Source organism: Citrus clementina, unplaced genomic scaffold (genome assembly GCF_000493195.1).
Source record: "Citrus clementina cultivar Clemenules unplaced genomic scaffold, Citrus_clementina_v1.0 scaffold_8, whole genome shotgun sequence".
In the NCBI taxonomy this organism is placed as follows: domain Eukaryota; kingdom Viridiplantae; phylum Streptophyta; class Magnoliopsida; order Sapindales; family Rutaceae; genus Citrus; species Citrus x clementina.
Window position 1 is genome coordinate 1,928,507 of NW_006262022.1, and position 23,997 is coordinate 1,952,503.

Consider the following 23,997-nt stretch of genomic DNA (forward strand, 5'->3'; position numbering starts at 1 on the left):
TTAGATAGGTCATGTTTGAGTCGATTTAAATTTGACACGATACAAAGCTGACACAATACGAACACGATCATATGACCCATTTTACCAACTATGTAAGAAAGCATTAACTTCATTGCTAAATTCAAGTTTGTTTCTTTTTTTCCGTAATTTATAACTTATTAATTACCTGAAATTAATAACATAAATTTGTTGTCGTGCAATAATGGCACAAGCTGCCTTATCACCCGGGACAATCAATTTGTCTATTCTAATGCTTTAACAACCGTAGTACCATAATTTCACATTATCAACTTAAATTCCACAGATACGTGTGTCGATTCCAGACTTGGAAATTTTGGTGGGTGCACAATCCATCAAATTAATGATGGACTTTGATGCCTGAGGTTGAGGAGAAAATTAAATCTAATTAATTTGAAATGTTTGTTGCACAATAATAATAACTCGTTTGGCGCTGCAGGGCTTAAAAAGGGTGAGCAAAAATTTTAATCCAAAGTAAATTATTTTCTGGTTCAGTTCAAATCTTCAAAAGATGAAAAAATATATATATATATATCGGTTCATTGTAGTTGTTTGGGCCGAGGTTGTTTTAGAAAATTCTCAATCCAACATTTTCACTCGTAAACAAAATATGGTTAAATAATAATATAAAAAAAATGATCTGCAAAAGATAGGATAGGCCCACCTAAGTCTGAACTCCAATGCAATTCCAAACGAGGGCTATAATAACAATCAGAGCAGATTGCTCCAAGATTTTCAGGCCCAATTGGACTCCAATCTGGAAGCAGGTTTGGCAATTATAAGGGGGGGTTCATTCTTCATGCACAATAATTTAGTTGCATGAAATAAATTTTCTTTGAACGAAATCATCAGATTCGGCTGTGCATATTGATTGGGGCCAAAGATATTGTTCATGAAAAATTGCCGAATATTGGATTAGAATCTTCTCCTGATCTGATCTTATTCTGAGCAAATTTTATTAATATGATTGGTGGTTAGTAAATTAAAAAGAAAAAACAATTAAATCACAATCATACATTAAAACTAAAACACAGATGATATAAGATCTGTAAAAGATCAAGAGTGCTCAGAACAGGAGAGGATCGTAATCCCCGAATACTACCCTATCAATTTGTTTTCTTCAGCTAGAATGCTTAAAGAGAAATGATATATTTATGAAATTGGGACATAAAATTTGTAATTCAAATGATACAACATTAATGACCGAATGACAACATTCATGCGTATAAATTTTATATTCAAATTTTCTACTCAATTCAGAATATCAATATCACAACAATATCATAGAAAAGAACAGTGGCATTATTAATTAAGTGTAAGTAACAGTAGGTCGAATTGATTAAACTGCCAGTCCTGGCGACCCTGACATTTAATTTCTTGATTGATTTATCTTGTTAATTTTGACGAAGAAATTTTTTTGTAGCTGAAATAAGATAAAGAACAATTATTGATAAGGAACCTCATATATATGTAAGTTGAAAAGTAGAGCCTGTAGCGTTAAACATCAAATTTATTAAACAACAAACACAAATGAATCCAATGAAGGTTCCTTGGGCATGCAATGACATAATGCTACAAGTTTTGCATAAATCAGATCACTTTGGCCTCAGAGTAACATAAAATAAGTCAAAAATTTCACTCTCATTAATTTATAATTCATATAAGAAAATTTAATGACATACAAGGAAATAATCAAACATTCTAATAGAGGGATTCATCAACGAAATTTGCATAGACATAACGGTCTTCATTCTCGTCATATGTGTTTGTCGTAACGGTTTTCATTCTTGTTATAATTAATGAATAATGATTTTGATTCTTATCATTTGTGTATATCATTTTGGTCATGATCATTGACTTATGTGTAAAAGTGTAACTTATGATATAAACAGTCAAATATTATTAGTCTTTTTAATATTAAACTAGAGAGTAATATACAAGGTAAAATCAACGCACTATGTACTATGTAGGGATGGCATAAATCTCCTTGGGAACGGGGTCTTTGGGGATTTTTCCCATTTGGGGAGGGTACGGAAACGATTTTATACCCAATTTCTTATTCGGGGAATGGACGGAGATGATTTTTTACCTAATCACTTATTTGAGGAAGGGACGAGGATGAATCCTCATCCCCTCCCCATTTTCCCATTTCCCTATTTTTATTTTTATTTTTCTAGAATTATTAGTCAACAAATAATAAATTTTAAATTATAAAATATTAAATATTGGTGAAAATAAAAAATATCAAAATAATTATACAAATAATATAAAATGTTTAATATAATTTAGGTTTAACTTTAACCAAAAGCACAAAATCCTATAAGCTCATAACTTACAAATCAAATTTTAAATCACTTTCTCACAGTCTTGCTCATCCTTTCCAAATCATTCATGCAGTAGTAAGCACCCAACTCGTCTTCATCTCATCATAACCTAGTAGCACGTTGCATTGTCAATGGTTGAGTAGCCTAACTCATCGCAACGTCAACTAGCAACCACACATGGGGGTTTGTTGCGCCATAGTCGGTGATCAGCAGGTATCATTACTCATGGACAATAATCACGTTAATATTGTATAAAAATCATATTATTTGAATTTTTTTAAAATCATTATTTGAATATTATATATACCAAAAGTTTAAAGGAGTAGAATGAAATATAAGACCCATTCATGATCATTTTCATTTTATTTTATATATTTTTAGGTTAATATGATTAAATTAAGTTTGCAAACTATGAAATAAATAAGTTATTCGAGGATCGGAGACCTTCGATAATCTCCTGTTATTATTCCGGGAGGGGACGGGGATCCCCTCAAGCAATTCTGACGGGGACAGGAAGGGGATGGGGATATATGCAGAACATCGGGGATAGGTACGAGGATGTTAGTCCCCTCCCCTCCCCATTGCCATTCCTAACTCTATGCGACGAGACTTGTCTTGATATATCAAAGTTGAGTTTAGTGAAAGAATTTAAAATAAAAATAAAAATAAATAAATTTCCATAGCTATATAGGGGTGGTTTCAGATATAGGCAAACAAGGCAGATGCTTAAGGAATTTATTTTAAAAACTTTAATTATTTAACGTTAAAATCTCTGACTATAGTTTTTCTATTAATTTCTATTATAAACCTTACAATCTAAAAAATCAGTGGATGAATAACTTTTTTTTCTCTCTTCTCAATAAAGAAAATTATTGTATTCATTGGTTCATTAAAAAAAAAAAATAGTTTCTTAAAATGTAAAGTCCATATTTATTATCTAATCATCAATTCATCATCTTAACTTTCTATATTCCGTCATTCTACATATTTTATTTAAAAATAACATTGTTCTTATTTATTTATTTGTCTCTTTTGTAATGGTTTTAATGCAAGTAAAAAAACATATCTTCTCGACTAATTTTTCAAGTTTTTTTTAATTTCTAGGTCTTTTTTATTATTATCAAAAATTTTGAATTTTAAGCTTTTTTATAATTTTTTTAGTATTGAAATTACAAAATAAAAAGAAGGTTTAAAAAAATTTTTACCTAAGACCCCAAGCAACTCTAAAGCCGGACCTATAACTACAAGAATGTTGATTAAAAAAAAATAGTGTTTTGATATCACTAATTAAGGACAGTGTTTTTTTTTAATTTTTTTTAATTACAATTAATTTGCATTACATTACTAGTATGGCCATTCAAGATTTTGTTCTCCACCTTATCCCAAAATGGGCTTAGATTGGAAATAGGACCGTGGGCTTATCCATATATGTCACACACCACCACAATGGGTTCAATCCAATCTTGCTTTCATAAAAATTCATAGAATTTTTGTATCAAGTGGAGCTTTTAACATCCGGAAATTTACACAAATAACCTAAAAAAATTTGTTATTTTTACAACTAACTCCTCAACTTTTTTCCTATCAACATTAGCCAATAATCATCCCTGGTGCCGAAAATGCCCCTCTCATAACACTACCTCTCCTTCCTCTCCTTCCTCTCTCTCTCTCTCTCTCACCGCCAAATTCACTGCAAGATCTACTTGATGCGCTATCAAGATCATCATCTGTATATGCATCTGACTCTGGCGTTGCACCATCCTAATCATCGTCTTCATAGGACTCATCATCATCAGTAGCCTCTTCAGTTCCACTTCCACTTAGTTTTGATTATAAGTACAATTCTCAAATTATTAGTCATTTTCTTATTTATTAGTGTTATACATTAGATACTCATAAATCAAATTTTGATATTATTAGCCATTACCTTATATGTTTGATATTGCTTGATGAATATTTTTTTTTATTGGAGAACTATCATCTCTTGTGGAATGAGAATGGATATGTATGGGATTGTTGTGGATGATTAAATTTACAGTGTTGAGCTGACCTGAGATTAATTCCTTGCGCATAATTCTTTGCTTATCTTTGTATATAAAAGTTGTTCACCAGTTTGTGCTGAGAGCTGATTGGATTCTTTTTTCTTGTTTACTGAATTTACTGGGTGTTTCCACTTGATGTTGAAACTTAAAGCTTATTTACGCTTGCATGGTTTGGTTTATGAATAACAACAAATTAAGAAATTTGGCAAAAACATACTGCAATTGTCGTGCTCCAAGAGATTCCTTTTATGGTGATCCCCAACGTTAGGAAGAAGCATTTTCGGATACAACAGGGATTGAAAGTAACATAATGTGCCGAAAAGTTATTAAGAGCTTTGATTTCTCATGATAGTTTTCTTCATGGATTAGGTTTCTTTGCTGCTAGATATGATAATGATTGAGTCAGAAAGAAACATGTGCGAGGTCTGAGGTGACTTTGGCTTTTAGGTAGTGTTTTATTTTAGATTTTTTACCAAATAATTGTAGAGTGATTTGAGCATGATTTGCTGACAATGGCTTGAGCATGATTTGTTGCAGCTGCTGCTTGCAGAAGCTGAGCAAAATTGTCACCACCCACATTGAAATCAGTTTCAATCTCACATTCACCAGCTAGAAGGGGACGAAGAAGTAGAGGTGCCATGCAAGGCGCCATTGCTAAACTGCTCATTCGATTTTGATTTTTGGAAGAAGCAACAGTTTGTATCATCATAAGTAGGTGCGACAAGCTGCCTGTCGCACGAAATCTTGGTGCGACAGGCAGCTTGTCCCACCAAATTCGTGCGACAGGTGCCTGTCGCACATGTCTGCAATCGCACTGAATCAAGTTCGTAAGTTGAGAAAATATCTTTTACTGCTCAGTGATATGGATTAGTGTTGGATCCGAATGGATTATGCTGTATTTGATCGGAGTTCACTTTTACCGTTCGCCGTTGCCATTGCCGTTTGTCGTCGCCGATGATGATTCAAGAGTACAAGATTGTGTTTTGTTTGATCAAGGGGGAGAAGAAAAATTGCTTTTAGTTTGTAACCAAGGGTAATTTTGGGAGAAAACTTTGTGTTTGGCTAATGTTGATAGAAAAAAATTTGAAGGGCTAATTGTAAAAAGGGTAGGGCTATTTAAACCCACTAATTTACTCAATAAACCCACTTTTAAAATAATTTTTTATTATTAAAATACCCCTAAATTAAATTACAATTATGGACACTAGAATATAATTAAAAAAAAAAACAGAATTTTTACTCTTTAAACCCATCTTTATATTCAACATAGTTTTATAGAACCCTAATCAAAATTTCATTAAACCCTAATCAATCAAGATGTGAGATTCTTCTCTCAAGCTATATATATTGTTAAATAGGCACATGTGAGTTGATTCAGAGTAACAAAATTAATTGTTATTGATTTGATGGATATTGATTTTATGGAGTATTAATTGTTTAATTGTTATGATTCGTTTGGGAATGACCCCTCACGCAAAATTGTTTAATTAATATTGATGATTAAATTTTCAATTAATAATCAATTATTGTTTTTTCCCAAATTCAGAAAAAAAATATTTTTTCTTAAATTCGTCATATTAGATTTTCATACCATCATACAAGATTTTTCTCACCACTATAATATAACTCAAAAAAATAATTTCATGATGACAACTATTTTCTCCATTTAGAATGTTTTGATTCATTTGTCCTTGAATGAGGGTCATTCACTAAAAATTGATTATTAAATTTCCAATTAATAATCAATTTCCAATCTAATGGGTTTATAAATGAATATTATGGGTTTAATGAGTAAAATCACTATTATTATAAAAACTGGGTTTAGAAAGGGTATATTAGGTGTTTTAGTGAGTTTACTGAGTAAAATTTAAAATTTTAAAATTTAAAGATGGGTTTATTTAGTAAATAGGTTTATTGAGTAAATTGGTGGGTTCAAATAGCCCCACCCTTGTAAAAATTACAAAATTTTTTAGGTTATTTTTATAAATTTCCCTTTAACACCCCTTTAACACTTTATAACATCTATCTCTTTTGAGTGTTATTTTCTAAAATGCTCTTATTTTAATTTAGAAGATATAAATACTTATATTAGCATTAGCCATCTTTTCACAAAAACATATATTTTAAAACTTTTTATAAATTAAATAAAAATCTTAATTTTTTTAAAATTTTATTATATAATTTTTATTTTCATAATTTTAAAATTCTTATATTTTTCTCAAACTATAAAAATAAACTGGGGTAAAATTTTTGTTAAAAGAATAATTTATTTAAATGCGTTTCAAAAAAATATTTAATTAAATTTTCATTAAAAAAATTATTTGTATTTAGTTATTTAAATAATCTCAAATAAATAAATAAATAAATAGAACCACACCAAATCTTTTGTTTATTCAACCAGAATTCTGATCTTTTGAACTTCGAAGGTTCAAAAGTTACATTGAACACACTTAATTCTTCATTGGTGGTTTCCTTGTGATGATGATAATTTTGTCACCGGAATTCCCCCTATCCTGACCGGAATTCCTTCTCACGACCAAAACCTTCTTCGTCTTATGAAGGAAACTCGATGGCGACGGCGACGACGCCGACGACGCAGCAGGGCTCGATGCGTTTCCCCTGAACCTTTCCACCAATGAAGGCTTAGGCTTAGGCTTATCATCATTATTATCTTCGGGATCTTGATTCTCCAATTTGACAACGTTCATTTCAGGATCTTGATTCTCGGCCTGAATCTGAACAGTTTTATCAAAACACATCAACAAATCATAAGCCTCCCTTCTTTTCGGATCCGACAACACTTCCCACGCTTCGTTAATTAACTTATTGGCGGTATCCGCCCCGACGGACGAACACCGATCCGGCTTAAACAACTGCACCAGAGCCTCGTAACGTTTCTTGATGACGTCGACTCCGGCGCGGTGGTCTCTGATCCCGAGCACCGCGTACCAACTCTTCTTCTCCGCCGCCAGCTTGTGCACCACGTAACACGCGAAGTGGCTGTTCAGCCCCTGATGGTTTGGGTTTTTCATCCGTGCTCTGTCCACGACGCAGAGGGCGGAATCGATTTTTTCTTCTTTGAATAATTCTTCTGCCATGTGTTTGCTGGCTTCCGCTTCCTTGTCTGCCAACTTGGAAAACAGAGCCTCTCTGGCTTCTGGATTGTTAAATGGGGAAGAAGATAAAGACGAAGAAGACGAAGAAGACGACGACGACGACGACGACGACATCGTTTTAATAGATATATATGGAAGAGGATTAGTGTCAGTTGGGTTACTGAATGGAATTTGTGTTTAAAATTTACGCGTGATTCGCTTTTATAGCGGTTTTTGAAAACCGGCACCGTTCGGTTACTTGGGAATGATGGTTTTCCTTTCCCCAGTAGGAAATGAAATGGGTGACACCGTTTTTTGACCGTTGGATTTGGGAATCCGTAGTTGACAAGGATAAGCATTTTTTTTTCGATTAATTAAATGAAAGAGTTTTTATTATGGAAGTCCTTATTGTCGGTTGAAAAGTAACTAGAAACCAATTTATTTAGGGAAACCATCATTTAAGTCCTTTCTATTTTAAGATGTTATCATTCAGGTCCTTCGACTGTATTCCCCCTAGGTGGGCTTGGCCCGTGCCAGTGCTGTGCTCGGGTCACAAAATCCCTTTTCTTTATATACCCACGTTTATATTTTAGAATCACCCTGCTCGCATCAACATTGACGTTTGGGGTGAGCTTTTGTCACTCTTTTCATCTAGCATTTCCCTTTTGCCAAGTGTTGCTATCTTGCCGGCGTGGATCCGGAACTCTCAACGGCATCTGTAACAGCCTCCATCGGACGCGTGGTAGATTTATTTGAAGGCTAGAAAAAGATGGGAGATTTTTTTTTTTTCTTTTTAATAGCAATCTCGTGTTTATTATTATTATTTTCTTAATTAATTGCAATCAAGAATAAAAATGAAGTTAATTTGATGCTTATAAAGAAAAGAAAATGGGGAGGGGGAGCTGGAACGCAAATATACTTATGAAACATATTCCTCAATACTCCTTTACTGTAATTTCCAAACTTAAAACTAATAAAGGTTACAGGGAATCGCAAATATTGCTTGCTTTTTCGAATGGGCCACGGAACCTTCCCCATTACATCAAAGTGCTGGTCCTATTACTGTGACTTTACCGACTTTGGAGTTTTGACACTGGACACTGCTCCTATTACTAACTCTGTACGAAACTTACTATAATTTTAGACACTCGCAGAGAAATTGTGAACTAACATTCCTCCCGCATGTCATCCGCGTCGTCTAACGCCTTATGGACTTCCACTCTGCATGGACCATAAGCCTTGCAGCAAGCAAGAAAATATACAAAATTAGCCATGTTTAAAGCAGAGAGAAGCCAGAAGTAGTGATCATAATGACCCTTGTTGATATTGCTTGGAATCCACCCCTGCTTTCCTCTACTTCTTGTAATACCATCGACTGAATTCATTATCAAGCTCGCTACCAAGCTTGCCGCTGACAATCCCACTCCGAGAAGGGCGGAGGCTATGCTGGACATGCTTTTAGGCAGCTCGGAGTAGTAGAATTCCGTCTGCCCAATCATGTTGAACGCCATGGCCAAGCCGCTGAGCACGAGGTAAGGTAGTAGCCACATGGCCGACATTTGCACCACGGTTCGCGGGTCATCTGAAAGTCCTTCATCAATTGCAATACGGCGGCGAACCGTCTCTGTGATTGCCCATGCCGCCATTGATGCAGTAGAGAAAAGCAGTCCTATCCCCATCCTCTGCTTCAAGCTTAGTTGACACGGCTTCCCTTTGATTTTTGATGCTAGAGGGAGAAGGATACGATCATAGAAACCGACCCATAATGTCAGAGTGATAATCGTAAATATGCAGAAGGAAGCAGCTGGGATTTCAAAGTTGCGACTAACGTGTCGGTCCATGGAGCTTGCCTGGAGTACTGGAAATGAACTTTGGCTGAGGGTCACACCAATCATTATTCCAGTAGACCATAAAGGAATTACCTTGATCAATGCTTTTAACTCCTCTACTTGATCGACTGTACAAAGACTCCATGGATCCGAGGCTCTTCCATCTGGAGTCAAGTCTTGTTCAGGATGTTTGATTATACAAGCTTTGTTCAAACACCTAGGCCGAAAATAAAATTTAAGAAAATGCAAGTAAGAATTCTAATTTTCAGTAGCACCTGAAAGCAATTGATACCTTAAATTTTCACTTGGCACGAGACGCACGGATCCTTCTCTGTGGTGGTACCTTTCTTCCGCAGCCTGAGGTGATGATAACTTTATATGTCGATTCTTATACGAGGCAACAAGGACTTGAATTAATCCAGAAAGCAAGCTTGTGTTAGCTTTTGACTTGACATAAAAGGGAGAAGCCAGAAAAAAGCAAAGAGCTGATAACAACATTATTGCGGCAGGAATTCCAAACCCCACCTTCCAGCCCAAGTTATCTTGAATATAAACAATAAAAGTCACGGCAACCATAGATGACGCCGAGACCGAAACATAATACCAGCTGAAGTAACTCTTTAAGGCACCTTCACTTTTACTTTTGATGCCATCTCCCTTTTCCAACTGATCAGCACCAAAGGCTAAAGAGGATGACCGTATGCCACCACCTCCAAGCGACATGAGACCAAAAGCCAAATACAACAGCATCAATTGAGACCCTGTAGCGGATTCACAACTATCTCTTAGTGTGTAGTCACAAGCTAGAGGCCTGGCGTGGGGGAAGATTGTCGTCAGCCACAACAGAACCATCCCCTGTTAATCAATCATTTAGTCCTTTCATCTCTATTTAAATAGAGGGTTAAATTTCTTAACATGCACTATGATTAATCAAGTCAAATATTTTAAAAATAATACCAAATCCCTGATACTGCAGGGCCTTCAGGAGTCTAGTGGTTACCGGCGGCAGAGTAATTTATATTTTACAGCTTCCATAAAAAAGAACTATTGCGAAATGTTAATTAAGATTAACAACTAAGTTTAATTTAAACTTGATAGCTACTTGATGCAAAATATAAATTACAATAAACATAAATTTTATCACCTATTGAGGAAAAGGACATTGAGGTCGTCAGTACGCCTAGATATGATGAAACTTGGGAAACAAAGCCAAAAAAAAGGCAAAAGGTTTAGTCCACGCAATACGAAAAACGGAAAAAGTACCTAAGGGCTGATTTTTTTTTTATTATTTACAAATAGATTATACAATTAGGACATTCGCATGTATTCTTCTAAAGCGCTGCTTAAATTCTTTAAACCTTCTCAAATATTTAGGGATGTCAATGGGGAGGGGAGGGGAGGGGACCAATCTCGCCGTACCCATCCCTAATATTTTGCGTATGTCCCCGTCCCCTCTCTGTTCCCGTCAAAATTACTAGAGAGAATTCACATCTCCTCCCTGAATAATAACAGGAGATCTCCGAGGGTCCCCGATCCCCAAATAATTAATACATTTTTTTTTTCGATTTTGAGTTAATCATATTAAAATAAAAAATTCAAATAAAAGTAAAGTTCGAAATATATCTTACATTAATATCCATTACAAAAGTCACATACATTAAATTAGTAAGTAACGCAACATGCAAGGGATACAAACTTTTTTTACAAACTATCATGAACAAATTAATAGTCTAATACAAAATTGTTACAAATAAAATCAAATTTAGATTCAAAATTAATTTTTTTAATGGTGGCGTGGATACTTTATAAATGTGGACTATTCCCTTTACAGCACAATAGTTAAGTCGGAGCAAATCAAGAGCAAATATTAGATTATATTAGATATTAAAATTGTGATTCGCTGTGGGCAATTATAACACCTAAAAATAAATAAAAAATAGATTTAAATTTAAAATATTTAATGAATATTAAAATTAAAACAAAATTTTTGGTCTAATAGAATGTACCTGGTCTTTTTAATAATTTAGGACTTTAATTAGTTAATTAGGCCCAAAAGTTCAATAATATAAATATTTTGATATTTGTTATTTTTACCAATATTTATAATTTTATAATTCAAATTTTATTATTTATTTACTAGTAATTTTAAAAAATTAAAATTAAAATGGGGAAGTGGGTATGGCATGGGGATTCCACCTCATCCCCGTCTCCTCCCCGAATAAGAAATTGGGTATGAAATTATCCCCATACCCTCCCCTAATCGAGAAAATCTCCGAGAGTACCCGTCCTCGTAGGGATTTTTGCCATCCCTATAAATGTTTGAGAGTTGTCTACTCTACTCATATTTCGTGAGGGATAGACTAACTTCACTCAATTATTTGATAATTAAGGAAGAATTGAAATTAACCTCCATAATACTTTTATGAATGTTCGAGCTCTTACACTTAACATTGTAAGTGCAAGAGTTCTTCCATTGGGCTAAAGGCCCATTCGTCCTCAATCCTAAGGGATGATTAAATTCACAACAATCGCCACCAAAATGAAAACGAAAGCGTAAGCGTAGATGTGAACGTGGCAGTGAAAGATTACCAAAAGGCAAGTGATGCAACCGAAACCGATCATCGCATACCGGCCCACATAGGAATCGGCGAGAAAGGCCCCAAGAATCGGCAGAAAATTTGAAGCAGCTGACCAAAAGAAGAGTACGTTCGTACCTTCTGTTATTTTCATGTTATATTCTCTGCACAGATACAGTATCATGTTTGGCATAAACCCAGTACTCGCCATCCTCTCAAATGCTTCATTTGCTGTCCACCAAAAATAAAGCAAATAAAATATATTACACACAATTGATCAAAAGGGTAACAACATCAACATGCATGCATGTAGTAGACATATTAACAGAAAAAGCACAAGATTTTTTTTTTTTTTTTGGGGGGGGTCAAGTGAATAACTTACCAATGATGAAAGGCAAGGTTCTGATGCCACCCTTTGGGTTTTTGTTGATCAAGAGTGGCTCTGTGATCATTTTCTTTTCTTCTGAACATGCTTCCATTTTGATTCTTTGTTGCTGTTTACTTGCTTAGTCTTCTGTTTCTTTGTGCTTTTGGAGACTAATCTATTATCTATGTAAGGAGATTTTACACGTAGCAGATATAGTGTAGTAGCACCCACCGAAAGTGAGAAATGCTAACATGCATGTGGAGAGCACTGATACGATAGAAAGTGGAAGAACATCAACGACGCTACCAATTAACTAGATAATTTGTTTTCTTTTTCTTTCTTTTGAGAGGTACTAATTTAATTAAATAATTAAGATGCTGCGTATGGGGGAAAAAATCTCATAATAACAATTGTTTATGAAAGGAATAGCCAATAATCTGTGATTAGTTAATGAAAGTGGGATATTGTGTTGAATTCTTTAACCGTCCGATGTGACTTCCACTTTATGGGCAGTTGGAAGTTACGCCTAGTCAAAAGAAAGAAGTGGGAAACTAAAAAAATAAATATATAAATAAACAAGTGGAATAACTTAGAAAATGGAGGAATAACACATAGATCCCTCTATTTGTATATTGTTTTTTTCAAAACATACTTGGTCTATTTGCGTAAAACATGTTCCCGACGCCTTCAGAAATGATAGTTAGTTAGTTATCTTTATTTAGGGCCGAATTTGAGCAGTACATTAGTAATGAAGTCATGCCCTCACTCAACCTAAAGCATAATACAACCCTCGCTTATCTTATGGTGTGAAGTTTTACAGCTTTCTCATCTTTTTGTATAAAAATTATTAGCTTAAGATTGTATAAAAAAATTTTAACTTCAACGTAAAAATAGTCTCTAAAATTTTAATATTACAAACTATTATTCTATTTAATATTATAAAGATCCCAAGTAAATATCTACAGAATGGAAGCCTAAATTACTAAATGTATATGGAGAAGAATGAGTATAAAGAATTAATAAATTAAAGAGAAATCTTCGGAGAAAGGAGGAGCATGATATGATTTATTTGAAGAACATATTCATGAATACAGGAAGATGACCGGACTAAGGTGTGGCTGCTCATATCTTGGCTATTTTAATTTGGATTGAGGACTTATTTGATATAAAATGATAAAATGTGGCCGTTGTTTTAGAAAATAAAAAGAGAACAAGGGATTGTCTGTGCTCAACTAAACAGGAATTGCTGGAGTCGCGACACCACATCCTTTGAATTTACTAAAAGTAAAACAGTAAAAATTAAAAACAACCCAAAATGCGACACGGCACGGAGGGTCATTCTCGGAAATGCGGGCCACCTTTGCCTGGCTTTTCAACTTCTTTTTCATTGTTTCAAACTTTCGAGGCGCAGAGAGGGAGACACCAGACGCTGAACTCGCGCACTTGGTTACACGTACCACTGTCGGTAGTTTAGTACTTTTAGTACCCTTTTCAGTTAGTGCTGTGGTTGCCCTTGGGTCCCGGTCGGTGGCGTGATGACGACGTGAACGAGAAGAATCTACGCATTAAAAAATTGGTAAAGTAGAATTTCATTAAATTTATAATCGATAAAGGTGTTAATTTGATTGAATAATAATTTTTAGGGTTAATTCTGTCCTGCCCCCAAATGTTTTAACATATTCCACCGCGCACCCAAATGTTTCAACAATGTTCAATCCACACCCAAATCTGTTAATTTGACCGTTTATTCTAACGGTCAAAGGGTAATTTTGGAAGTTCATGCCCTAAATATTATTTGATAATGATAAATTAAATTTATTTGGTAAGTTAATTGATGGAATTATTATTAATTATTTTTAATTGAGAATTTTTAATGTAAATATTAATTATTGGATTAACATTTTATCTCATTTAATTCTTTTCTAATTCAAGATAAGGGGTATTTCAGACATTTCATTAATGTTCAAATAGTTCCGTTAAAAATAACGGTCAAATTAACGGAATTGGGTGTGCAGTGGAAAATGTCGAAAAGTTTGGGTACGCGGTGAAAAATATTGAAAGGTTTGGGGGTTAGGTGGAAATAACCCTAATTTTTATTGTTCTCGATTTTAGGCTTGATAAATTAATAAATTTATTGAATAAAAAATTAAAAGAATCTCAATTTTCTAATAAGCTCCAATTAATACATAAATTAATAATTAACTAATTTAAATATAAATACTATGAAACTTTTATAAAATAAGTTTCCAATGTTGCTTTCTTTTTCTAGAAATTGATTTGACTTGATTTTCATCCTTAATTTTTGTAATGCTAAAAGAAATTCCAGCATGGTGTAATCATTTTGTGACAATAAATTATTCAATGTCAGTATTGATTAAATTGTTTCTCTGCATGAGATAGTCTTTATAATAAAACAGTTATCTTCAACTTCTTCCTCTTTAATCTTTATCACTTTTCATTGCACTTCCAATCATGTGATCATTTCTCAAAATGAAAATCATATCACACAGCTTGAAAAAGTCATTACTCTAATTATATTACCTCTATACTTCATAAAAATTTCTACTTTGAACATGATATCATCTTTAAAAATTAATATGATTTATTAATTAATAATTTACTATCTATTGATATATTAATATTCATTTTTTTAAGGAAATATGAATTTCATTAAATAGACAAAGCAGTAGACAACCAGAGAGGTATAACATGTTTCCACTCACCCGAACCTAACATAGAACCCCCCACCTATTAATATTCATTAAATCAATAGATTTTTAATTTATCTAGATGGGACTACATTAAATTATAATATCACAACGTTAGTGTATGAACTCATGTATTCCATAGCTGCATTTTCTTAATTAAAGGTGAAAGAACTTTCTGAATTGAAGTGCGCATGAATGTGGCACCATATCTCATCTCCTTGTAAAACATTTTTGGATTACACCACCTTTTATTTCCTAATCTTTTTCTTTTTCTTTTTCTTTTTTTACTTTTCCTTTTCAGTCTCAGTGGCCACTGGCCAGTGCCTCTTTGATGGGCAAAAATTTGAGTTCAAACTTCCAACATATTGCAACGACGCTATTTTCATGCTATACAATTGTTTGGCATTAGAATCTCTCTTATACATAAAAGTAGAGCAGATATATATTCTTTTATATATGAATGAAAATTTAAACTATATCATAATAGAATTAATTTAGAAAATAATCTCAATATATTATTAATTATAAATGTGTATAAAAAATTATATTCTTTTATATACATAAATTTTATTTAATGTTACGTTCAATTCATTCTTTTATATTCTTATAATAGTTAAATAATAAGATTTATAAAATATATATGACTTTCATAATATTTTTTAAAATAAATTTACTAAATATTTAATTAATAATCTTCACAATGCATTACCAACTACCCTAAGACTTAAGGGAGAGAATCAGGCATAAAGACAATCAAGATCGATTCGTCGTTGACGTTTGTTGATAAATATGTAAGTTTAAATTAACATATAACATAATATAATCTTTTATTCATATAATCATCAAATATTCTTTTAAATTACATTGAAAATCAACGATGACAATTTCTCTTAACTTAAGAAATTCAGCAAAGGTTCCTTCCGATGAGAGCAAGCTCCTTATACAACGATCTGTTATTACTGTTGTTATAATTATCATAACCCATAAGAATGTCATAGGCTTGCCGTCTTTTTGTATTGGAAAGAACCTCCCAAGCTTCATTAATAAGCAAATTTGCAGTCTCAGCAGCGACAGAAGAACATTCATCAGGATGAAACAACTGTGCCAAGCCCTCATAACTCTGCCTGATTTCGTCCTCTCCGGCTTTATGATCTTTGATACCCAGAACCAAATACCAGCTTTTGGTTTGCACTGCGACTTTGTGCACCATGTACGAGCTTAAGTAGTTATCGAGGCCCGGAAGATTAGGGTTCTTAAGCCGTGCTGTTTTAATGGCGTAGAGTGCGGCATCAATGTTTTTGTTTATGAATAACTCCTCTGCCATGTCTCTGCAGGCTTCAGCTTCCATATTTATGAGCTTCGGGAATAGAGCCTCTGCGGCTACTGGATTGCACAACGGAGGAGGCATTGTTGAATTGAAAAACAGAGCCAGAAACAGAGAATGTAATGTTACTTTGTTGTGTAAGTGCTAAAATAGGATAGCTTTATCATGCAGAACAAGGATTCCTTTTTGGCATTTTTTTTAGTCTTTCCTAATAAAATAAGTAATCAAGATTGAAAATTAAATGTTGATATTGACAATCAACTAACTTTGTTTTTCACTTTATTTACAATTAAACTATTTTTTGTTACTAGATTTAAAAAGATTAAAAGAAGAAAACAATATGAAAGAATTTTAATCCTATTACAAATGTAGAGGCTTAATCCGACAAGACAACGTTTTTGGTTGGTGGGTTTGCAAGGTTTTGTGTTACTCCTTAATTGCCTAGGGGCGGGTAAAATTCTTGGATTCTTTTACCGAATTAAATAAGAAAGAGTGCGTAGAAATTAAGAAACGAACCACTAATAAGATTCTCAGAATCGGATTCGCCAAAGGGATGGCAATATATATAAAGATTCGCGGTTAAAGGATAGTTGATTATTTGACCTTCAACACTTTTCTCAATTTACGGCAAATTCGTGTAAAGAAACTATAAACTTTTTTCGGACCCTATGCTTTAGTAAAATACAAATTTAGAGTCATGTTCAGGGCCCCATCTTAGCATTTTCACTGGATGCAACTTTCAAGAACGACAATGTATATGGGTTGAAGTTTGTGTACATTATGCTCGATAAAAGCAGCGAGAGAAGTTCCAATAAAATAATAGTAGAAGGAAAAAAATACTTCGAATTTTCATGTTTGAATTCCAATTCAAATGACATTTTCGTTCATTTAGAATCTGAGTTCTTCTGCTTATGAGAACAAAGAATTTGAATTAAACCCATTATATTTATTTATTTTTTTTCCCTTGCTTTGTGCTCAAAGAGATATATTCACAATTGACTAAAATTGTTGACTCCACCATTCAACAATAGTAAAATAAAATACTATTATCAAACAATAGAAAAACGAAGATTAGTAAAAGGTAAGGGTAATCATTAATTAAATTGTTCCTGAAGGTTCAAACCATTTGAAAACCTCAGGAATATTTGTTGCCCACAATCGAAATATGGTCAGATAACTTCATGTATCACTTGGGTGAGTTTTTATTTATGCTTGCGTCATACACATATAATCATTTAAGATAAAACATATGCCTTTTGTTGAATTCTCAATGTCATGTTTGCCTAAAAATAAGATTGTAGATTAAGGACCGTTTGGGAGAGTTTTAAGGAGATTTAAAAGTAATTTTAAAAGATAAAAGTTAATTTTAGTATTCGATAATTTTTTTAAGAAATTACTTTGGTAAAATCACCCCATTCTCTACAACGAATTTTGGAAAACATGGAAAAAATAATTTTTAAATTCGACTTTGAGAATCAATTTTATACTTAATACAATTTCATATATATCCTTATATAAATTATACAAATTCAAAATTATCTTTATTAATTAAAAAATAAAATTGTTAAATTTAAAGGAATTATTATTATAATTACCAATTATATTGAGATGGCAAAATAAAAAATAAAATTAATAATATAAAATATTTATCTTAGTTATCAATTATTATATATACATATTTGTATGTTTATATATGTTAAATAAAATTTATGTTCAACTCAATCATTTACGTTTATACAACAGTTTGTCACCGGAATTCCCCGCAGCTTGACTGGAATTCCTTCTCACGACCAAAACCTTCTTCGTCTTATGAGGGACACTCGATGGCAATGAGGACGACGCCGACGACGCAACAACGCTCGATGTGTTTCCCCTAAACCTTTCTACCAATGTAGGCTTAGGCTTAGGCTTATCATCATTATTATCTTCAGGATCTTGATTTTCCAATTTGACAACAACGTTCATTTCAGGATCTTGATTCTCGGCATGAATCTGAACAGTTTTATCAAAACCCATCAACAAATCATAAGCCTCCCTTTTTTTCGGATTTGACAACACTTGACACGCTTCGTTAATTAACTTATTAGCAGTATCTGCCCCGACGGACGAACACCAATCCAGCTTAAACAACTAAACCAGAGCCTCATAACGTTTCTTGATCATGTCGACTCCAACGCAGTGGTTTTGTTGGGAAAATATGCACTTTAAAAGCATATGTGTTTATTTAATTGTAATAAATAATTTTTCTGATTAATAAAATAAATTAGGTATTTTATTCAAGTATGTTAATTGCATTAATATTTTGAGTAAAGTCCATTTGATCATATTATATGTATTTATGTGATCATCATGTGGATTTACAGAAGACATAAATACAAGTTATCTTATGATTAAATAAATTAGTTCGCAGTTGATAAATAAAGTTGGACATTTTATTTAGATATAAACTCTAATGAATTTATTGAACGATTTGTCTTAATTATGTATGAATTTATTGATATAGTACGACTACATTGAACAAGATCACATATGAGATTTAATTAATTTTGTAATAACTGTCATACTTATTAAATCTCATAGGCATTGATTTTACTGTAATCTTAATCTTGAGTTAATTATGATTACATGGTTGTAATTATTATTCCATTTGAGTTACCAATTGGTACGACACATACTTGTAGTCAAGATTACCCAGTATCTTGATGGAAACAATTATGAGTATTGGAGTTATAGATTAACAATATAGAATTTGTACAACACGTCTCTTGATGGGTTTCCGACACTTGATCATAGAACTCTCTGACCAGAGTGTGTCAACACATTTAGTATGTTGAAAATGATCATTAGAGAAAACCAGATGTGATTGAGATATTGATTTAATTAATGATGTGGTACTAATGATTGTGCAATAAAGAAATCAATGTGACTTAAGATGAATTATTATTCGAACATACAATTGTGAAGGTCAGTTCCAATTTTATAGTAGAGTAGAGTTGGAATTACATTATTAGACTTATTTAATTACAGGCTTAATTATTATAGCCATTATTGTATGTTCCCAAATGATCCCCAGGTTAGCTCATTTAATTGGCTGCACCACTATATGATTAATAAGCAAGATAACTAGCTATTTAGGTCAAAAGCCTAAACATATCATTTAGTGGGAGGTTACATTTAATATGCTTGTGTGTAAGTGGTCTTATGTTATTTATAAGGTGGGCCTCCGATAGAAAAAGTAAGTAACGTGACTTTTGATTTTTATTATTTGGAATCTAAGGTTCTCATTAAAGGAAGATATAAAAAAACTTATTTTCTCTAAATAAAAAAGAAAGAAAGATGCCACATTATACAGATCAGAGAAAAAGATTTTTTCTCTCTAATTTTGAGAGAAAAATTTTCTCCTGCTAGTTGCTTTTAATGATGATAAAAGCGGCCACATTTCAAGTGCATATCAAACCTGAATCATTACTTAGAAGATTATTTAGTCATAACCTAGAAGATTATTTAGTGGCAGATCGTGATTTAACAAGAGTTGTGGTAACGAATCGTGGTCTGCGAATATAAATCACTTCAGCAGAAAAAACAAAGATTGTTTATCTTTTCAGATTTTTAAGATATAATTTTTAAATTACGAATTCTTATATATTGAATAAAATTGATTCTAAAAAAAAATTAATTAAAAAAACTGATTTTACCCCAACAGGGCTCTGATCCGGAGCACCGCGTACCAACTCTTCTTCGCCGCTAGCTTGTGCACCACGTAACAAGCGAAGTGGCTGTTCAGCCCCTGATGGTTTGGGTTCTTCATCCGCAGTCTGTCCACGACGCAGAGGGCGGAATCGATTTTTTCTTCTTTGAATAATTCTTTTGCCATGCGTTTGCTGGCTTCCGCTTCCTTGTCTGCCAACTTGGAAAACAGAGCCTCCCTGGCTTCTGGATTGTTAAATGGGGAAGAAGACAGAGACGCAGACGACGACATCTGTAACAGCCTCCATCGGACGCGTGGTAGATTTATTTGAAGGCTGAAAAAAGAGAGGAGATTTTTTTTTTCTCTTTTCAGTAGCAATCTCATGTTTATTATTATTATTATTATTATTATTATTTTCTTAATTAATTGCAATCAAGAATAAAAATCAAGTTAATTTGATGTTTATAAAGAAAAGAAAATGGGGAGGGGGAGCTGGAACGCAAATTTACTTATGAAACATATTCCTCAATAGTCGTTTACTGTAATTTTCAAACTTAAAACTAATAAAGGTTACAAGGGAATCTCATGAGATAAAAGGTCGGTGCTGAATCCCACTAACTATTGCTTTCTCGAATCTTGTATTTTTAAGGGGCCACGGAACCTTCCCCATTACATCAAAGTGCTGGCCCTATTACTGTAACTTACCGACTATGGAGTTTTGACACTGGACACTGCTCCTATTACTAACTCTGTACGAAACTTACTATAATTTTAGACACTCGCAGAGAAATTGTGAACTAACATTCCTCCCGCATGTCATCCGCGTCGTCTAACGCCTTATGGACTTCCACTCTGCATGGACCATAAGCCTTGCAGCAAGCAAGAAAATATACAAAATTAGCCATGTTTAAAGCAGAGAGAAGCCAGAAGTAGTGATCATAATGACCCTTGTTGATATTGCTTGGAATCCACCCCTGCTTTCCTCTACTTCTTGTAATACCATCGACTGAATTCATTATCAAGCTCGCTACCAAGCTTGCCGCTGACAACCCCACTCCGAGAAGGGCGGAGGCTATGCTGGACATGCTTTTAGGCAGCTCGGAGTAGTAGAATTCCGTCTGCCCAATCATGTTGAACGCCATGGCCAAGCCGCTGAGCACAAGGTAAGGTAGTAGCCACATGGCCGACATTTGCACCACGGCTCGCGGGTCATCTGAAAGTCCTTCATCAATTGCAATACGGCGGCGAACCGTCTCTGTGATTGCCCATGCCGCCATTGATGCAGTAGAGAAAAGCAGTCCTATCCCCATCCTCTGCTTCAAGCTTAGTTGACACGGCTTCCCTTTGATTTTTGATGCTAGAGGGAGAAGGATACGATCATAGAAACCGACCCATAATGTCAGAGTGATAATCGTAAATATGCAGAAGGAAGCAGCTGGGATTTCAAAGTTGCGACTAACGTGTCGGTCCATGGAGCTTGCCTGGAGTACTGGAAATGAACTTTGGCTGAGGGTCACACCAATCATTATTCCAGTAGACCATAAAGGAATTACCTTGATCAATGCTTTTAACTCCTCTACTTGATCGACTGTACAAAGACTCCATGGATCCGAGGCTCTTCCATCTGGAGTCAAGTCTTGTTCAGGATGTTTGATTATACAAGCTTTGTTCAAACACCTAGACCGAAAATAAAATTTAAGAAAATGCAAGTAAGAATTCTAATTTTCAGTAGCACCTGAAAGCAATTGATACCTTAAATTTTCACTTGGCACGAGACGCACGGATCCTTCTCTGTGATGGTACCTTTCTTCTGCAGCCTGAGGTGATGGTAACTTTATATGTCGATTCTTATACGAGGCAACAAGGACTTGAATTAATCCAGAAAGCAAGCTTGTGTTAGCTTTTGACTTGACATAAAAGGGAGAAGCCAGAAAAAAACAAAGAGCTGATAACAACATTATTGCGGCAGGAATTCCAAACCCCACCTTCCAGCCCAAGTTATCTTGAATATAAACAATAAAAGTCACGGCAACCATAGATGACGCCGAGACAGAAACATAATACCAACTGAAGTAACTCTTTAAGGCACCTTCACTTTTACTTTTGATGCCATCTCCCTTTTCCAACTGATCAGCACCAAAGGCTAAAGAGGATGACCGTATGCCACCACCTCCAAGCGACATGAGACCAAAAGCCAAATACAACAGCATCAATTGAGACCCTGTAGCGGATTCACAACTATCTCTTAGTGGGTAGTCACAAGCTAGAGGCCTTGCGTGGGGAAAGATTGTCGTCAGCCACAACAGAACCATCCCCTGTTAATCAATCATTTAGTCCTTTCATCTCTATTTAAATAGAAGGTTAAATTTCTTAACATGCACTATGATTAATCAGGTCAAATATTTTAAAAATAATACCAAATCCTTGATACTGCAGGGCCTTTAGGAGTCTAGTGGTTACCAGCGGCAGAGTAATTTATATTTTACAGCTTCCATAAAAAAGAACTATTGCGAAATGTTAATTAAGATTAGCAACTAAATATAATTTAAACTTGATAGCTACTTGATGCAAAATATAAATTACAATAAACATAAATTTTATCACCTATTGAGGAAAAGGACATTTAGGTGGTCGAAGCAACAAAAAAGGCAAAAGGTCTAGTCCACGCAATTTGAAAAAGTACCTAAAGCCTGATTAAATTCACAAGAAGCGCCACCAAAATGAAAATCGTAGATGTGAACGTGGAAGTGAAAGATTACCAAAAGGCAAGTGATGCAACCGAAACCGATCATCGCATACCGGCCCACATACGAATCGGCGAGAAAGGCCCCAAGAATCGGCAGAAAATTCGAAGCAGCTGACCAAAAGAAGAGTACGTTCGTACCTTCTGTTATTTTCATGTTATATTCTCTGCACAGATACAGTATCATGTTTGGCATAAACCCAGTACTCGCCATCCTCTCAAATGCTTCATTTGCTGTCCACCAAAAATAAAGCAAATAAAATATAATACACACAGTTTATCAAAAGGGTAACAACATCAACATGCATGCATGTAGTATACATATTAAAAGAAAAAGCACAAGAATTTTTTTTTTTTTGGGGGGGGGGGGGGTAGAATGAATAACTTACCTATGATGAAAGGCAAGGTTCTGATGCCACCCTTTGGGTTTTTGTTGATCAAGAGTGGCTCTGTGATCATTTTCTTTTCTTCTGAACATGTTTCCATTTTGATTCTTTGTTGCTGTTTGCTTGCTTAGTCTTCTGTTTCTTTGTGCTTACGGAGACTAATCTATTATCTATGTAAGGAGATTTTACACGTAGTAGATATAGTGTAGTGGCACCCACCGAAAGTGAGAAATGCTAACATGCATCTGCAGAGCACTGATACGATAGAAAGTGGAAGAACATCAACGACGCTACCAATTAACTAGATAATTTGTTTTCTTTTTCTTTCTTTTGAGAGGTACTAATTTAATTAAATAATTAAGATGCTGCGTATGGGGGAAAAAATCTCATAATAACAACTGTTTATGAAAGGAATAGCCAATAATCTGTGATTAGTTAATGAAAGTGGGATATTGTGTTGAATTCTTTAACCGTCCGATGTGACTTCCACTTTATGGGAAGTTGGAAGTTACAGCTAGTCAAAAGAAAGAAGTGGGAAATTAAATAAATAAATAAACAAGTGGAATAACTTAGAAAATGGCGGAATAACACATAGATCCCTCTATTTGTATATTGTTTCATTCAAAATATACTTGGTTTATTTGAGTAAAACAGGTTTGCGACACCTTCAGAAATGATAATTACCCTTATTTAGGGCCGAATTTGAGCAGTACATTAGTAATGAAGTCATGTCATCACTTAACCTAAAGCATAATATAGCCCTCAGTTATTTTATGGTGTAAAATTTTGCAGCTCTCTCATCTTTTTGTATAAAAATTATTCGCATAAAATTGTATAAAAAATTTTTAACCTCAACATAAAAATAGTCTCTAAAATTTTAATATTACAAACTATTAT

The 23,997-nt window shown here is 33.9% G+C and overlaps 3 protein-coding genes across 3 annotated transcripts; all 3 read right to left on the reverse strand.

Annotated features, from left to right (window-relative positions):
- Window positions 1-6,834: 6,834 nt before the first annotated feature.
- Window positions 6,835-7,614, reverse strand: LOC18035515. The gene has a single exon (XM_006422731.2). The coding sequence runs from the start codon at window positions 7,612-7,614 to the stop codon at window positions 6,835-6,837; it is 780 nt and encodes a 259-aa protein (XP_006422794.1).
- Window positions 7,615-8,471: 857 nt separating this feature from the next.
- On the reverse strand, window positions 8,472-12,411 carry LOC18034846 (protein NRT1/ PTR FAMILY 1.2). The gene is made up of 4 exons (XM_006422732.2): window positions 12,267-12,411; window positions 11,898-12,115; window positions 9,601-10,163; window positions 8,472-9,525 (listed from the first exon to the last, which is right to left on the reverse strand). The coding sequence occupies exons 1-4, from the start codon at window positions 12,361-12,363 to the stop codon at window positions 8,646-8,648; spliced, it is 1,758 nt and encodes a 585-aa protein (XP_006422795.2). The 5' UTR covers window positions 12,364-12,411; the 3' UTR covers window positions 8,472-8,645.
- Window positions 12,412-20,511: 8,100 nt separating this feature from the next.
- LOC18035607 (protein NRT1/ PTR FAMILY 1.2) lies at window positions 20,512-23,306 on the reverse strand. The gene is made up of 4 exons (XM_006422734.2): window positions 23,104-23,306; window positions 22,731-22,948; window positions 21,724-22,286; window positions 20,512-21,648 (listed from the first exon to the last, which is right to left on the reverse strand). The coding sequence occupies exons 1-4, from the start codon at window positions 23,198-23,200 to the stop codon at window positions 20,769-20,771; spliced, it is 1,758 nt and encodes a 585-aa protein (XP_006422797.2). The 5' UTR covers window positions 23,201-23,306; the 3' UTR covers window positions 20,512-20,768.
- Window positions 23,307-23,997: the final 691 nt, after the last annotated feature.

Excerpts from the sequence above, each read along its gene's own strand:
- LOC18034846 (XM_006422732.2), bottom strand. The coding sequence starts at position 12,363 with ATGGAAGCATGTTCAGAAGAAAAGAAAATGATCACAGAGCCACTCTTG. Across the intron at positions 12,116-12,266 it reads AACCTTGCCTTTCATCATTG|CAAATGAAGCATTTGAGAGG; the intron begins GTAAGTTATTCA and ends TTTGGTGGACAG. Across the intron at positions 9,526-9,600 it reads GTGCCAAGTGAAAATTTAAG|GTGTTTGAACAAAGCTTGTA; the intron begins GTATCAATTGCT and ends TTTTCGGCCTAG.
- LOC18035515 (XM_006422731.2), bottom strand. The coding sequence starts at position 7,614 with ATGTCGTCGTCGTCGTCGTCGTCGTCTTCTTCGTCTTCTTCGTCTTTA.
- LOC18035607 (XM_006422734.2), bottom strand. The coding sequence starts at position 23,200 with ATGGAAACATGTTCAGAAGAAAAGAAAATGATCACAGAGCCACTCTTG. Across the intron at positions 22,949-23,103 it reads AACCTTGCCTTTCATCATAG|CAAATGAAGCATTTGAGAGG; the intron begins GTAAGTTATTCA and ends TTTGGTGGACAG. Across the intron at positions 22,287-22,730 it reads GTTGCATCACTTGCCTTTTG|GGGATGGTTCTGTTGTGGCT; the intron begins GTAATCTTTCAC and ends ATTGATTAACAG.